Source organism: Leucoraja erinacea, chromosome 15 (assembly GCF_028641065.1).
Source record: "Leucoraja erinacea ecotype New England chromosome 15, Leri_hhj_1, whole genome shotgun sequence".
Classification (NCBI taxonomy): Eukaryota; Metazoa; Chordata; class Chondrichthyes; order Rajiformes; family Rajidae; genus Leucoraja; species Leucoraja erinaceus.
In genome coordinates, this window is record NC_073391.1 from 4,595,711 (window position 1) to 4,613,634 (window position 17,924).

General features: G+C 40.4%; 1 protein-coding gene across 2 annotated transcripts in view; it reads right to left on the reverse strand.

Moving 5' to 3' along the window:
* btaf1 (BTAF1 RNA polymerase II, B-TFIID transcription factor-associated) overlaps window positions 1-17,924 on the reverse strand; it is a 111,580-nt gene that overhangs the window by 9,212 nt on the left and 84,444 nt on the right. For both annotated transcript variants that reach the window (XM_055646618.1, XM_055646617.1), the window contains exons 26-35: window positions 14,038-14,190; window positions 13,643-13,764; window positions 13,387-13,554; window positions 13,183-13,260; window positions 12,890-13,019; window positions 10,071-10,212; window positions 6,676-6,806; window positions 3,555-3,680; window positions 1,252-1,404; window positions 177-388 (exon numbers count right to left, since the gene is read on the reverse strand). In XM_055646618.1, the coding sequence (XP_055502593.1) occupies window positions 177-388; window positions 1,252-1,404; window positions 3,555-3,680; window positions 6,676-6,806; window positions 10,071-10,212; window positions 12,890-13,019; window positions 13,183-13,260; window positions 13,387-13,554; window positions 13,643-13,764; window positions 14,038-14,190 (1,415 nt within the window). The remainder of the gene's footprint in view (window positions 1-176; window positions 389-1,251; window positions 1,405-3,554; window positions 3,681-6,675; window positions 6,807-10,070; window positions 10,213-12,889; window positions 13,020-13,182; window positions 13,261-13,386; window positions 13,555-13,642; window positions 13,765-14,037; window positions 14,191-17,924) is intronic.

Consider the following 17,924-nt stretch of genomic DNA (forward strand, 5'->3'; position numbering starts at 1 on the left):
TTTAGATCAATTTTGTTTTCTGCAGGGCATATGGAGGGATGTGAAATTCATTTCACTTGCACTTTATGTGCAATGTGACGAATAAATCCGATTGATTGATTGATTGATATGGCATTTAATCACTAAGCTTGGACATATTGTCAGCGCATGCATTACTTGTTAGGTATCTTACATACCTTGCCACAATGGAATGTCGTTGGCCTGCAGGAACACTGCCATCCAACCTTAAGTAAGTGATACTTGGCATCTGAGGTTTGAGCAAGTCATGTTCTACAATGTCCAACATACTCTTCAGTTGGCAGAAAATGAGAACTCTGTGTTGTGCTACAACAGATTCGGTGCCATTTTCTGAGGCTGCACTGTTACCAAGTCCACAATCAAGCAGCAGCTTGAGAAAACAAAAATAACAATTAAACAAAAGTCAACTCATTCAGGACCAGAATCTTCAATCTTTATTCTTTTACATTCATTTGACATGGGGAATAAAATCTTGTGGTTCTGTTTATTAGTTAGTTTTCTAAATAGGATTATATTTGAATGCAGCTTAAAAATAACTGCTAAACTTGTGGCTACTTTGAGAAGTACCTAAATAATTAATCAAAATAATAATATTTATAACCAACATAACTAAATTGGATGGGAGATGGAGGGATGGCAGGCACTTGTACTGAAGATGAAAACTAAGAAATATGGAAAGTAATCACATTTTCCAAGTTACTGCATCAAATCTAAATAAATATTTTATAATCAGGAAGACTATGTATTTTCTCTCCTCTTAAAAGATAATTTGGCCTATAATTGCTGTTAACATCTACTTCTCAACAGAAAAATGTATTACGTAGAACACACAACAATCAGCACAGAATATGGCCCTTGGGCTCACGCCGAACGTGATGCTAGATTAATCTATTCAGCGCTACCTGCACTGGATCCACATCCCTCCATATCCACGTGCCTATGTAAAAGCCTCTTAAATGCCAATATTCTCAGTTCATCCATCCTCTTCTTCATGTCTAAACCTTCCCTCACCCCTCAGCAACCCAAACTGCCAATAGGAGGGACGTCTAGAGTGCAGCCTATTGCTATATAACTTTTAGCACCATCTGCAATTCTCTACTTTTATCAACAAATATCACAAAAATATTTACCATTCCTAATGTAATGCAATGTAATTCAAATGATCTAGACAAAAATGATCTCCAAGAGCAATGAAACAAACACAAAGAAATTGTACTAAATTTCAAAGAGTACCTGCTTTAAGGCAGAAAGCTTTGGAGCATGCTGGATATCATGCAGAAATGAATTCTGAGCAGCAAGCTGCTCTTTAATATGCTGGAATTCTGGATGTTGTGGTGTCAGTACTAGTGCAGGATGATTGCAAAGTTTCCTCAAATACTGCAGAGCCTAGAAATAAAAGGAATAAAGTTAAAAATAAATCCACCTGGTTTTTCCTTATTTCTAATATTTAAAATGCTCATGCACTAGTTTGTCTTCAGCAGCTAGACCAGGAGTCAGCAACCTGGTTCTGCATTGGAGCCATTTCTGTGAGCGAATGGCTGGCCACATCTATCGCCATAGTGTGACACATGGTGTTATTTTTCGCATTAGCTTTCACGTGTTTTTCAATTAGTTTTCTGCAGTTCCCGGGACAGGCTGCAGCTCCCAGGTCAGCTTGCCTGCCCCGGAACTGACTGTAGCTCCCAGGTCCCTGCGTGCCCCGGGACTAGCTGCAGTTCCCAGATCAGCTCGTGTCCCCGGGACTGGCTACAATTCCCAGGTCGTGAAAATAATTGAAAAAAAATAATACGCCTGCGGGCCGGATGATTTCGGGTTACGGGCCGGATCCAGCCCATGGCAATGAGCTAGACAATATTTTCCCTTCAGCAGAAGATATGCCCTTTACTTATAAGGTGATACAATGTTGTGGTCAGTTTCTAAACTGTAATGTATATTAAGTTTGTGTATTAGTTAAATGGATGATGTTAAACATTATATTTTTTATAATGTTATAAATGATATAACATTATATTTTTACAGCATCACTTACTTCACAAATCTCTCCATTCAGCCTCTAATCTTTACATGCAACCTCACTTGATTGTCCACACCAAACAGTATCTCAGACGGCATTATCTCTTGAACAATTTATGTTTACTGCCCAATTCTCACCTGTCGCCCACAGTGGTTTTTGCCCCTCTTCTCAGAAATTCCTATGCCCCTGGATCGGGTTATGTGCTGATCCATTTTGAATTGTGTAATTGTTTTAAATATATATAATTCAAGATCAAAGAAAATCCTGAACAATGGGGAATGAAAGCAATGGAGTATGAATTAATGGCGGGACATGGAGGAGGAAGGATGATAAGAAACAAGAGAGAAATGAGATGAGATTGTGTCTTAAAGAAGATGCAAGAGAATTAAAACCCTTCCATACATGTGAACTAAATAATCAACTTGAATTATATTCAGTTTCAAAAGTCAGATTAAGTTTGGGAGGTAGGGCTGGACAGGAGTGGTGGTAAATCTTGTCTTTACCAATCCCAATTTGATTTGGCAAAAAACCCCCAAATACAAGCAAAGCTTCTTAAATCTGTTTTGTATTTAATTGGAGCTCTAGTGAGACCACACCTGGAGTATTGTGTGCAGTTTTGGTCCCCTAATTTGAGGAAGAACATTCTTGCTATTGAGGGAGTGCAGCGTAGGTTTACAAGGTTAATTCCCGGGATGGCGGGACTGTCATATGCTGAAAGGAGCAGCTGGGCTTGTACACTCTGGAGTTTAGAAGAATGAGAGGGGATCTCATTGAAACATATAAGATTGTTAAGGGCTTGAACACGCTAGAGGCAGGAAACACTGTTCCCGATGTTGGGGGAGTCCGGAACCAGGGGCCACAGTTTAAGAATAAGCAGTAAGCCATTTAGAACGGAGACGAGGAAACACTTTTTCTCACAGAGAGTGGTGAGTCTGTGGAATTCTCTGCCTCAGAGGGCGGTGGAGGCAGGTTCTCTGGATGCTTTCAAGAGGGAGCTAGACAGGGCTCTTAAAAATAGTGGAGTCAGGGGATATGTAGAGAAGGTAGGAACGGGGTACTGATTGGGGATGATCAGCCATGATCACATTGAATGGCAGTGCTGGCTCGAAGGGCCAAATGGCCGACTCCTGCACCTATTGTCTATTGAAAGAGGGAAAAGGAGTCAGAAGATTATAAAACGAACACTAAGGACAGCACGTGTATCAGAGAAAATGAAATGCCTCTTGACTATAACAATGTCTAACCTCAATCATTCTGAGTGTGGCATTTTATCGTCTCACTTCACCTTTCCTTTAGCAGATTTTCCCCTCGCCATATGTCCATTAATCACTTTCCTCATTGTGTTATCTTTCTTCTACAATTTCCATCTGTGATTTAGTAATCCAGAATTTTTATTTATTTATTTATTTTTAAATTGGCAAACCTAAGTAAACCAGATAGCTTTCTTTGAGAATATGAGCAACTTGCTATTACACACAAACAGAATCAAGAACTTGACAGAATCTCAGAAATAAATATTTACCTGGAATACATGCCCGGTGGCTTTCAGTTTAGGTTTCTCGTTTTCTTCTGTGTGTGTATTTGCAGATATTGTTTCTTCAACATCACACTTAGCACGTGATTTGGCAAAATCTTCATATAGTTGGACCTACAAATAAAAAAAAATTCATACCGTATCTTAAATAATAAGGAACAAAGTATAATTTATGAATCAAATTCCTGTCGATTAGAACACAGCCATTTAGAATAACCAAATTTAAAAAATAATTTTATACTATATTTTTGATTAAAAAATCTTGAAATACTTAAGTTCAATGCTGTTTATTTGGTTAAAGTGATTAATGTTTAAATTGCCGAAGTAAAAAAATGAGAACTTAGAAATTGTGCAAAACTTAAAAACTGCATGGATGTCAAATGCCAAATTTGTACAAGGGTATACAGCAATCATAACACAGGCCACTAACGCTGTGTACAAACATAGAAACATAGAAAATAGGTGCAGGAGTAGGCCATTCAATATGATCATGGCTGATCATCCAACTCAGTATCCCGTACCTGCCTTCTCTCCATACCCCCTGATCCCTCTAACCACAAGGGCCACATCTAACTCCCTCTTAAATATAGCCAATGAACTGGCCTCAACTACCTTCTGTGGCAGAGAGATCCAGAGATTCACCACTCTGCGTGAAAAATGTTTTTCTCATCTCGGTTCTAAAGGATTTCCCCTCTATCCTTAAGCTGTGACCCCTTGTCCTGGACTTTCCCAACATCGGGAACAATCTTCCTACATCTAGCCTGTCCAATCCCTCAAGAATTTTGTAAGTTTCTATAAGATCCCCCCTCAATCTCCTAAATTCTAGCGAGTACAATCCGAGTCTATCCAGTCTTTCTTCATAAGAAAATCTGACATCCCAGGAATCAGTCTGGTGAACCTTCTCTGCACTCCCTCTATGGCAATAATGTCCTTCCTCAGATTTGGAGACCAAAACTGTACGCAATACTCCAGGTGTGGTCTCACCAAGACCATGTACAACTGCAGCAGAACCTCCCTGCTCCTATACTCAAATCCTTTTGCTATGAATGCCAACATACCATTCGCTTTATTTACTGCCTGCTGCACCTGCATGCCTACTTTCAATGACTGGTGTACCATGACACCCAGGTCTCGTTGCATCTCCCCTTTTCCTAATCGGCCATCATTTAGATAATAGTCAGCTTTCCTGTTTTTGCCACCAAAGTGGATAACCTCACATTTATCCACATTATACTGCATCTGCCATGCATTTGCCCACTCACCCAGCCTATCCAAGTCACCTTGCAGCCTCCTGGCATCCTCCTCACAGCTAACACTCCCCCCCAGCTTCGTGTCATCCGCAAACTTGGAGATGTTGCATTCAATTCCTTCGTCCAAATCATTAATATATATTGTAAATAGCTGGGGTCCCAGCACTGAGCCTTGCGGTACCCCACTAGTCACTGCCTGCCATTGTGAAAAGGACCCGTTTATTCCTACTCTTTGCTTCCTGTTTGCCAGCCAATTCTCTATCCACATCAATACTGAACCCCCAATACCGTGTGCTTTAAGTTTGTATACTAATCTCTTATTTGGGACCTTGTTGAAAGCCTTCTGAAAGTCCAGATATAGCACATCCACTGGTTCTCCCCTATCCACGCTACTAGTTACATCCTCGAAAAATTCTGTAAGATTCGTCAGACATGATTTACCTTTCGTAAATCCATGCTGACTTTGTCCAATGATTTCACCACTTTTCAAATGTGCTGCTATCCCATCTTTAATAAATGACTAGCAGTTTCCCCACTACTGATGTTAGACTAACTGGTTTGTAATTCCCCGTTTTCTCTCTCCCTCCCTTTTTAAAAAGTGGAGTTACATTAGCTACCCTCCAATCCTCAGGAACTACTCCAGAATCTAAAGAGTTTTGAAAAATTATCACTAATGCATCCACTATTTCTGGAGCTACTTCCTTAAGAACTCTGGGATGCAGCCTATCTGGCTCTGGGGATTTATCGGCCTTTATTAATCCATTCAATTTACCTAACACCACTTCCCGGCTAAACTGGATTTCACTCAGTTCCTCCATCTCAGTCCCCTGCCATTTCCAGCAGATTATTTATGTCTTCCTTGGTGAAGACGGAACCAAAGTAGTTATTCAATTGGTCCGCGATGTCCTTGCTCCCCATGATCAATTCACCTGTTTCTGACTGCAAGGGAGCTACATTTGTTTTTACTAATCTCTTTCTCTTCACATATCTATAAAAACTTTTGCAGTCAGTTTTTATGTTCCCTGCCAGTTTTCTTTCATAATCTATTTTCCCTTTCCTAATTAAGCCCTTTGTCCTCGATTTTCTTCCTCTGAAATACAGGAATAAAATGAGGATGCAAATCAATGGGGAAGTAGTGAAGAAAGGTTTGAGGCAGTAAGAGGGGAAGGAACAGCATCCAGAGTGGTAAAAAGGGCCCATGATCGCAACAGATCTCAGCTATCGTACGAGGATGGTTTGGGCAGGGGTCGGAGAGAGTAGGCTGGAAAGAGGATGGAGGAGAGAAGATACTAATCTCTCATTTGATCATATCTCAACCAGATGAGCACATCTGCCTCTCTAGCTCAGTATAATCCAGTCTCAATTAATTTGAATTTAATGTTTTATTAATGCAATTGTCTTTCCTTTGTCCAAGCTGCCTTCCACTAAGTTTAATACTCACAATACACTAAATTTCTTAGCGAGTCCAAACCACATTAAACAGAAGCCATGTTGAAGACCAGCTTCTGGTCAGTGGACAGGTACAGTTAGGCCCCTTTCAAATAATTCCAGTTGTCTAGTTCTGCTTTGCAAGAAAATTAATGCGTGCAACAGAAAATTGATGCATGTGACAGAATTGTGCACCAAAATGTGTTGCAACTTTATTTGCATCACTGTGCATTCCTATTAGCCTCAATGCATGTGCAACCAATAGAAGGCCCAGAGTTTTTGGTGAATACATTTCCATTCTACATATATAGACACCTTTAGCAATTACATTTCTGTACATTTAGCACACAAAAATCACTGCATTATATTATTTTAAGACACTGTGATTTTGTTGCAGCTTTCTTCATGAAACATATGATATTACAACATACCTGTAAAGTACTGAGATTACAGTAATAGTCTTGAATTATCTTCGGTGGAAGATCCTGAAGGACATCTTCCTTCATTCTGCGTAGCAGGAAAGGAAGTACTTGTCGATGCAATGCTTCCATTGCAAGAACACCTATGCCGCAATGGACAATGTTTATTTTGAATTCTTACTACAACTAATATATGAAATGAAAATTACAAATTAAAACTTCATTACGCCGACTTAAGATATTTTAGTATCAAACCTTTAATTCTTAATTATATAATTATCTGTGTAGGAAAAAACTGCAGATGCTGGCTTAACTCGGTAGACACAAAATGCTGGAGCAACTCAGCGGGACAGGCAGCATCTCTGGAGAGAAGGAATGGGTGACGTTTCGGGTCGAGACCCTTCTTTAGACTGATGTCAGGGGAGTGGGTGGTACAGAGATAGAATGTAGTCAGAGACAGTAAGACTGGTGAGAGAACTGGGAAGGGGAGGGGAGGGGATGGGGAGAGAGAGGGAAATCAAAGGCTATTTGAAGTTAGAGAAGTCACACCGCTGGGGTGTAAGCTACCCAAGCGAAATATGAGCTGCTGTTCCTCCAATTTGCACTGGGCCTCACTCTGACAATGGAGGAGGCCCAGGCAAAATGTCTGATTGGGAATGGGAGGGGGAGTTAAAGTGCTGAGCAACAACGAGATCAGGTAGGTTAAGGTGGACTGAGCGGAGGTGTTCAGCAAAACAATTGCCGAGCCAGGGCTTAGTCTTGCCAATGTGCAGAAGTTGACACCTGGAACTGCAGATACAGTAGATGAGGTTGGAGGAGTTGCAAGTGAACCTCTGCCTCGCCTGAAAAGACCGTAGGGGTCAGTGGATGGAGTCGAGGGAGGAGGTAGAGGGACAGGTGTTATATTATTATCTTACAGGTCTAGGAAATCATACCGAGTGAACTGAATATTTAGTACTGGTACACCACTGATTTTCCAGCAACCGATGCACCGGCACCTCATTTAAACCAGACAAAATCACAGTACCGAAACGATTCTTCTCAGGTGCTGTATACATGAGCACCCTGGTCTTCTGTATATCTTTATTTTTCCACTCACACATCAAGTTGTTGCTCCATTTCTCTCAGTACATTGTGATATGCAGGATGAACGCTTTACACTCATCTTTACTACTGCCTTGCCGCGCCAGAGACCCGGGTCACTGACCATGGGAGTTTGTACTTTCCCCGTGACCCGGGTGGGGTTTCTCCGGAGTCTCCTGTTTGCTCCCACACTCTGAAGACGCACAGGTTTGTAGGCTAATCAGCTTGGTGCAATTGTAAATTGTCTCTAGTGTGTAGGATAGCATCAGTTTGCGGGAATGACTAGTCAGCATAGACTCAGTGGGCCGAAGGGCCTGTTTCCAAGCTGCATCTCTAAATTAAACTATTACCCGACCTCTGTTGGTCTGGCAAAACAGATAATCCAGCAAGGCTCTGGAACAAAGGGTGCCAGAAAATCAACGGTGTAACGTTTTACTATCAAAGCACTTAGGAAAATAAAAAAGCTCAAAAATCTTCATAACTGCAATTTCAACGTATATATCCATATTTTTCCCTTCTCCCCACAATATCAAGCCCTTCTGTGACTGTTCTGACTGATTGATTCTTGCAAACTCCAAAGTTGTTCAGTTGTACATTTATCATTAATACAAGCAAAGAAATAAAATAAAACTGAATGGACATACAGGTGCACAACCTTTTATCCGACAGCCTTGGGACCAGACACTTTTCGTAATTCAGAATTTGTCGGTCTTCGGAGTGGAAATTTTTTAGCGTAGATTTTAATGGCTGGCTCAGTGGTAGAGTGCTCGGCTCATATCCGCAAGGTCGCGAGTTTGCGCCTTGATCCCGGCAGTTACTCGGTCGCGAGTTTGTCTACAATGTAGTTTTTTCTTGCAGAATAATTGTTTGTATGAAATGCAGTGTAGGAGTGGTGTACTGACTGTGTGGGCAGAACTTTGGAAGTGATTGCCCACCAGTCTAAAAAGCCGCTGTGTCTCCCTGTCCCTGGGATAGCAGGGGGCGATCAAACAGCACAATACCCCCCTCCCCCTCCAACTCCAGAGGAATCCGCTCCCCGATGGGCCGCTACGGCGACAAGTGGCAGTTTGCCCACAGCCCGAGTTGCGCCACCCCAAGAACAATTCGTACCTTGCACACCATCAGCGTCTGCCCCTACGTGTTCCTCTGGAGTTGGAGCGGGGCTGGGCTGGAGTTGCTGCTGGCTGTGGGTCTCTGGGATCTCCGTGCTTGCAGTGGGCCTGGGGGCCGCTGTCCCGTTGGTCCTGACGTCTCCGGCCACCCCCCTGGACTGGAGCTGAGACTGGGAACTGTACCGCCCTTGCCCCCTCCCTCTGCAACTGCAAACAACCCCACTCTCCTGCAAGGGCGGTACAGTTCCCGGAGGATAACAGGTGGCCGGAGATGTCAGGACCAACAGGAACCCGCTCCCCGATGGGCCCCTACGACGCCCCGAGCTGCGCCCCGTCATCCGCAACCCAGGTTCCTCTGTAGTTGGAGCGGGGCTGGGCTGGGCTGCTTGGCTGTGGGTCTCTGGGTTCTCCGTGCTTGCGGTGGGCCTGGTGGTCGACGTCCAATTGGTCCTGACGTCTCCGGTGACTGCACTGACCTGCTGGCTGCCATCGCCGACGTAAAGACGGTGCAAAGCCCCCACGCCGGTGCAATGAGCGGGGAGCTGGAGAGGGGAGGGAAGGGGTCACACACACATGGCCGGGGAGCAGAGGGGTGTAGGTGGGGTGAAACTGAAGGGAGCGACAATCTGCTGCTGCCTGCACGCTGACTTAAAAAGTTCCCACGCAAGACTCACGATACACTGTGTATCGTGAGTCTACCGTGGGAACTTTTTAACTCAGCGGGCAGGTAGCAGCAGATTGTCAATTATTAACCCTCCCGCGCAGTATACCCTCACCTTCTCTTTTATGAATGGGGATTTAGTTCCCCTTTCTTCGAGGACCGACCGGAGGTTCCGCTGTCACCTCTGCGGGCCGCCCTCGGTGAACGTTTTCAAGGACCTTTCTTCAAGGACCGAAAAAAATGTCGCTATTCGGAGGTTTTCGTTATTTGGATCGTCGGATAAAAGGTTGTGCACCTGTACTGGCATTAACCTACGCATCAAATTCACTTCCAGACCAGTCAATGCTGTAAAGTTCTATCACAAACGCTTTGGACTGATGTTGAAAATGACCAACCTGCACCACAGACTGGTCAAGGAATATAACCATATAACAATTACAGCACGGAAACAGGCCATCTTGGCCCTTCTAGTCCGTGTCGAACACGTATTTTCTTGACATTGTCACACTCAAACCCTATGGCAATATGTCAGATTCAAAATATTATCTTACCTGCTTCCTGCTCCTTTGAAGAACTCTTAGCATCTCTGCTAGCTAATATTGGCTTTCCATAACGTGCTGCAAACTGTCGTTCAGTACCCAAAAACCCTGGCATCAGGAAGTCAAACAATGACCAGAGTTCCAAGACATTGTTCTGCATTGATACAAAATTAAACTCAAATTGAACATCCTAAATGTTTATGTGAACGTCCACAGATCAAACTGGTGCAGTCTTTACTTCCAATACATCTAATGAGTTGAGATTAATTAACATGTCAAGTGACACAGACAATATGTTATCTATTGATCAATATTTTTTAAATGAAATTACAAAGCACAAATGTATCTGAAGTCTATGTGCTATGGACAAAGAGATTAAAATTTCATTGAACCTTAAAAGCTGGATAAAGCTGCAATGGCACCCATCGTCAATTAAAAAAAAAAATTAGAGCAATCTACTTACTTTATTTTCTTTTAGCTTTGCTTTAATCTGAATCTTTTTATTATACTAAAACAATACCTTATTATTTGGGTTATTATGAAAAACCCATGGCTTTTTCATATAAAACCCTTTCTCACCAGTTTAGCATGAAAACAGGTTCATTGATAACTTGCAGCATTTCAATAGTTGGTCAATAAATAAAATTCAATTGATTTTTGCTGTCTTCTCTAATTCTTGTATTTTCAATTTTAATTTTAAAAGCCCTGTCTCCTTAATTACATTAACTACAAGGATGGCTTTGTACTTTTTAACCATTCAAGAGAATCATTCCCATGTACATTGAGTACAGTAAATCCTCATTATTAGACATCTTTATAATGGATTTCAGTTATAGCAGACTGTCCCTTAAAGATCACAGGCTGCTAGTTACACTGCGGAAGCTATTGAAATTGACAAGCACTGAAATTGACAAGCAATTGCTTCTATCGTCGAGTGAAGGGCCTGTCCCACTGTACGAGGTAATTCAAGAGCTCTCCCGTGTTTAATAAAAATCAAACTCATGGTAAGCACGTAGAATGTATGTAGCGGGTACGTTGGAGCTCGGGACTTCTCTTAGCGGCTCGTAACGCTAACGGCAGGTACTCGAGAAACGCGATAAGCTTGTGAAGATTTTTCAACATGTTGAAAAATGTTCACGAGAGCCCCGAGTGCCTACGAGCGGCTATTACCGTAATTCTCTAAGTTCGAATCGGGGGAAACTCGGGAGAACTCTTGAATTAGCTCGTACAGTGGGGTAGGCCTTTTACTCTATTAAACAATGTTATGTAAACAATGTAAATAAACAGCCATTAGTATTTTAAGCAGGAACAAACATACATTTTTAGCTTGTTACAATGAACTTTGATTCTGAAAACAACTAGGTGGTTAGAGTGAATCCCTTACTCTGCTATAACTGACAATCAGCAATAACAGATAACATGTCCCCTCCTCCCACCCCCATGGGCCATTATAATGAGGATTTACTGTAATCATAATTCTTTCATTAATGATCTCCATTAAGTAAAAGAAGCAACCATAGTAGTTAATTGAAAGGCTGCAAACATTATTCCCTTTCATTTCCTTCTTGTCCTCATATAATCATTATTTCTAGTACTTTACACTTCAAGCAATGCTCTAGTCTATTTCCATAAATGTATACGCCAGGTCACATGGAATTTCTGGATCCTCTGAATTAGGATGCTGTTTGTAATTCAAATTTTGCAGGGGAACCTTCCTATTATTCTAAAGGAGACTAAAAATAACTGATGGTGGTCATTGTTCCTATAATCAAATGACTGTCAAGACAAAAATAACTAAATAATAATAAATAAATGAACAAATATAAAAGACAAATACAAAAGCGAGACATACTGTAACTGCGTGGTATTATTTGCATACATTTTCAAGAATAATTTTATAATTCTAAGTCTTAATTCTACAACTGTATAAAATTCACCTAGGATATTACTTTTCCCAATTATACATGGTCAATCCATCTACGTTTAAAAGTCAAACATTCTTTTATTTTGCTCCTTAAGTTATTATGGTTGACCTGCTTCAATCTTCTTTTATTTATTTAAATAATTTGCCTTTTAAAAAATGTAACCTTCATCGGATCTCCTTTTTAAATGTGTAGTTTACATCTCCATTTGTTTTATCTATTTCATCTCTGAAATGTATTTAGTTTCTTATTTACCAAAGTAATGTTTTGAAACATTTTAAAACATTTTTGGACTTAAATATGTCAAAATCATCTAATCTACCAAAAACACAGATTTACTGCTTTAAAGAGGTGAAACTTCTACATTCTCAGCCAATTGAACGAGATTCTACTCAATATTTAAAACGTCTCCAATACAAAATAGCTTCTACAAAATAGCTTAAGTAGGGAATCATCGTGATCATAACCAACTGCCCTTGGGAAGGTCAAAAGTTTAGACAGCAGCCAATTGACCGAGATGCTACTCAGATAGTAAAAATGTCTCAGAAAATATATTTAGTGTGGAAAACAGTACTGCACAAGCTTCTACAAAGCTTCTAGTAATGACAGCTTTTAGCTTAAGTATTGGGAATCATCCTATGATCCTCAAACCAACTGCGCTTGGTAAGGTTGACAAAGATTTATTTTCAGCATATAATAAAATAATGCACAATATCACTCTGTTGAACCCTATACACATCTACTTTATTCTACCAGACCAGTGCACGTTGCATTTGCAATTTCCATTGTGTGGTTCCAATGACAAATTCCTTCCTAATTTCAATCATCTACTTGGTATTTTCTTTTTTTCCCCCCCAATGGACCGTACCATGATTTGGCCATGTTCTGTATCACTTAAAAGATAAATACCTGTATGGGTGTCCCAGAAAGTATCAACCTGTAGCTTGCAGTTAGCTGTTTTACTGCCTTTGAAAGTTTTGTCTTACCATTCTTGATGACGTGCCCTTCATCAAGAATGCAATAGTTCCACTTAATATTTCTGAAAACAGAAAAGCTCAAATATTTCATGCAAATCGATCATGTCCCTGACAATATAAATGATTAAAAATAGATCCATATTGTTAATTAACATAAAACACATTCAAATAGTCAACAGAATAGAACATCTGTTATTTTAAGAGCAAGTACAAATGTAAACCTACTTGAAAAAATCAATGTCATTTCGAACAACATCATACGATGCCACAACAAGGTTGTGTTTTTTCACAAGGTGCTGTAACCTGAAAACCAATACAAAATAAAAACAGGTTAAAACGCCTCAAATTTTAAATGATGCATGCCGCAAAAATTATTAAATAAATTAATAACTACTGCATCCGTGAATCTGAGGTCATGGCATGATTTACCTAGCCCGCTCAGTGGGAGGTCCTGTATAGTGCAATGGATGCAATATTTCTTTAGAACAGAACTTTCCTACTTCGTCTATCCAATGGCCTGTTAACGTTGGAGGACACACGACCAATGAAGGTAGAGGCGAATGATCTTCTGCCTGAGTTTTTGTATACTCCTGAGCCCTGTGGAAAGATGGAAGTTGGCTGTTGTTCTGCTAGTTTTGCATTTTTAACAATAAAAAAAAGAAACAAATCATTTGCTTCTACTTACCTGAGGTAATGATCTCCTGCAAGAATGCAAATTGATTGCAGAGTCTTTCCCAGGCCCATATCATCACACAAAATGCCATGAAGCTTATATTTGTTCAGAAATGCCAACCAGTTTACACCATCCTTAAATGATAACATGCATAAGAGAATAGCTATTAAAATATAACTTTTTTTTCTGACATACCAATAGAGGTCAACATCGGCTAAAATAAGTTCACAAGCCAGAATCTTGCAGATGGCATTAAATTGCCTCCAAAAATACTATTACAATAACAGTTCAAAATGCCACTAAAACCTTTCCTTTCAAGAGCTATCAAGAAAATACATGGTGTGCAAGAAGGAACTGCAGATGCTGGTTTAAACCAAAGATAGACACAAAAAACATGGGTTTCTTACCTGCTGATATTTCCTGAGCTCTGCTTTGATAGAAACAGGAATTTTGTAATTTTCCAACTTGGTGCTATCTAATAATTGTTCCAAAAAATGTCGCTCTCTGGCTTTTTGTTTAATCAATTCTTCTGACATATTTGGTGGATTCGGAATGCCAGCCTGTAAAATTGACTGCAATTTAGAATTTGTATCACATATTCCATTGTGCAACTAAAATTACAAATCTGTCATTCCCTTAGTTACATGGGGAAGGAAGGATTTGGGAACTGAACAATGTAATGGATTAAATACTGAATTCACTCTAGGACTTATCAATAAATAAAGAAAAAGCAAATACATGAATAAATAGTGAAAGACTAAGTGTTCGTTGGCAGAAACAATCCTACATAGGTGTGGTTTCCTTTGAGTTTGGAGATACCAGCATACAATCTTCAGTGTAGTCCAAAGGATTCGCTGCACCACCTCATAGGCCATCAGCTCTCGGCTGGTTTGTGTGACTTTGCTGCTCACAAAATGGATTTCAGACTTACATTAAACTTCAAACTGAATTTCCCCAATGTTGTACTCTTCATTATTTCTCCACCAGCCTCTTAAGAACAAGAGGCAAAGATTTGCAAATTTTATAAAGAACTGATATTTTCAGGAAAAGTGATTTACAGAACAAACTGAGTGGTCAAATTAATAACTATGTCCTTGTATTTCAAAAGTTGCTAAAACATATGTTTCTCAGCATTTTCTTCCTATTTATTCAATTAAACCAAAAAAGTGTAAATTATCTGAAACTTGCCCGGCAACCACTGCTTTCCAATGAAAATAACAGAATTGCTGAACCTATGTTATAACTGGTCTGACACAAGGCAGATTTATCAACAATTGTTGCATACCTGCAGAAGTTGGCACTCTATGCAAACTTTAATTTATAGCAGTGATCTGCTGTGAGGAAGTTTGGGACTCAAATTTCTGCAAGAAACTTAAACTTAATCACAACCACAGGTAAAAGTTATAAAGTCTCCCATGCATTTTTTTTTTGGGTGGCAACATTCAACAATACCCAAATTAAAATTATGCCACCCTTTGACACATTAACTATCTGTCATCTATGTTTAGGGTATGATATCAAGTATACAAACAACGTAAAACTCAATTTTAGTAAACAGTGAGGATAAGGGAATTTAGGAGATTTGGACATGAAGTTAGCAGGCAGATAAAAGCAGCCAAATGTGAAGGCTGTACATTAGCAAGAAGTTTGAGAAGAAATATGAACTTAATAGTAAAACTTAAGGAGAGCACAGAGACAAAATGATCTTGGAGTGTATATCCATCGATTTTAAGGCTGCAGCAAAAGATGGTGAAAACATGAGATTATTGTTTTATTTCTTATGACAAAGGGATAGAGTTTAAAAATAAGCCTTTATAAAGCACCGATTTGCTTTCAGGGAAGTGCAAGTGACTGCCTTTCACATCAGAACAGAATATGTGCAAGTATGGCATAAAGGAACCCTAGCTAAACTGGAGTCAATGGAAATCAGGGGAATTATAACCAACAAAAGTCAACCATCTCAACCACAGGACGTCTCCGCAGGAGTTCCCCAACAATGTGTCCAAGGCCAACCACCTTAAGCTGCTTCATTAGATGTCCATCGAGAGCCTGCTGACATACTGCATTACAGCATGGTATGGCAGCTGCACCATGGCAGACAGGGAGAGGCTTCAGAGGGTAACCAGGACAGCGCAGAGGATCATTGGTTGCCCTCTCCCCTCCCTGATGGACATCTACACCTCCCGCTGCCTTAGCAGGGCAAAGAAGATCACCAAAGACAGCTCCCATCCTGCGTTTGGACTGTTCGACCTGCTGCCCTCTGGAAGGCGCTATAGGTGCATCAAATCCAGGACAAACAGACTCAGGAATAGCTGCTTCCCGAGAATTATATCTACCATGAATTCAAATCCACATTCACTGACTACACCGCCCAACACGGACTTCCATCTGTATATATGTAAGCGCCGTGAACAATTATCTCCCTTCCTGTTTCTTGTTTTTTGTGTAAAATTGTATGTATGCACTGAGTACGAGCAGCTTTCAGTTTCACTGTACATGTATAGTGACAATAAATGGCATATCTATCTATATCTTACTGAACCTTCTTCAATCGAAAGGTCAGAAGAAGAGGTGCACAATGTTCAACACCTATCATGAGGGAACGAAGCAGACCATGTCCAAATGCAACATGACCTGGACAATATCCAGGCCTGAGCTGACAAGTGGCAAGCAACATTCACTCCACAGACGTACCAAGCAATGACAACATCCAACAACAAAAATTGCAGCCATAACCACATGAAACTCAATGGCATAATCACCACTGAATCGCCCAATATCAACATCCTGGGGTTCACACTGGCCTGAAACTGTACTGGTGTAGCCATATACACAATATGGCTACAAGAGCAGGTCAGAAGTTAGGAATCTGCAGCACGCAACTCATCTCCTAACTCTGCAAAGCCAGTCCACATCTTCAAGACTCAAATCAGGAGTGTGATGGAATTCTCCACTTGTCTACAGCTTCAAGAACATTCAAAAAGCTCAGCAGTATACAAGACATTGCAGCCCACCTCATCCAAACTATTCACTAATGCACCACCTACATCATTTAGCTACAATTGTACCATCTACAGGAAGCACTATAGTAACTCACTAGGACTTCTTAGCCAGCACCTTCGAAACCCACAATCTTTACCAGCTACAAGGGCAGAAAAAGCACAGGACCACCAGGAAGTTGACCACCAAGCCACACATCATCCTGACTTGGAAATATATCACCATCTCGTCACCATTATTGGATCAAAATCCTGGAACTCCCTCCCAAACAGCATTGCGAGAATCCCAACACTTCAAAAACTGGTTCAAAGGGCAGTTCGCCACCGTCTTTTCAAGGGTGATTACGAATGGACAATTAAATTCTGGCTTCGCCGGCAAAGCCCACATCCTTAGAATGACTAAAAAGTTGGAATATTTCATTTACTTTGGGTTATCATGGCATAATCATCACTGAATCTCCCAATATCAATATCCTGGGATATGGAAGAAAATTATTTAAAAATAAAAACAGAAAGTGCTGGTGTTACTCTTTAGATCTGACAGCATTATGGAGAAACAATGGTTCAGGGAGACGATCTTTCATCAGATCTGAAAGAGCAAAGAAACAAGTGTATTTTAAGTTGTAGAAAGAAGAACAAGAAAACAAAAATAAAGCTGAAACAAAGTTGGTGCCATTTAAGAGAGGGTGATGGATGTTTGTTAATCATTGCTGATATGATAAGGAGTGCAGAAAAGGAGATGAATGCAGACAGTAAACAAAAAAAAAAATAATGGGACAGAGAGATGGAGAGCACAGCAGTTAACCATATAACCATATAACAATTACAGCACGGAAACAGGCCATCTCTGCCCTACAAGTCCATGCTGAACAAATGTTTCTCCTTATCCCACCAACTCATAACTCCAAAGATCCATATGCCTATCCAAAAATGACACCAATGCAAATCTTACACTGGGAGCTCATTGAACCGCTACCACTCTCTCATATTCCCCCTCATATTCTAAACTTCTGTCCCTTGCCACTACCTCAATCAAAAGTGCAAATCTTACAAATGAACAATCATATGTCGGAACTAATCAATCAGGCACAGTTAAAGCAAAGTGTTTGAACATCGAAGAGACCGCATCTCAAGCAGTGAATACAATAGCAAAATTGAAATAAACGCAAATGAACTTTGTCTGAGAGTGTTTGGCTCAATTGATAGTGGGACGGGAAGAGGCAAAAAGCAGGTATAATAAAATATATATTAAAAAAAGTATAAGAGTAAGTATTAAATCTCTTTGATACCTAAAC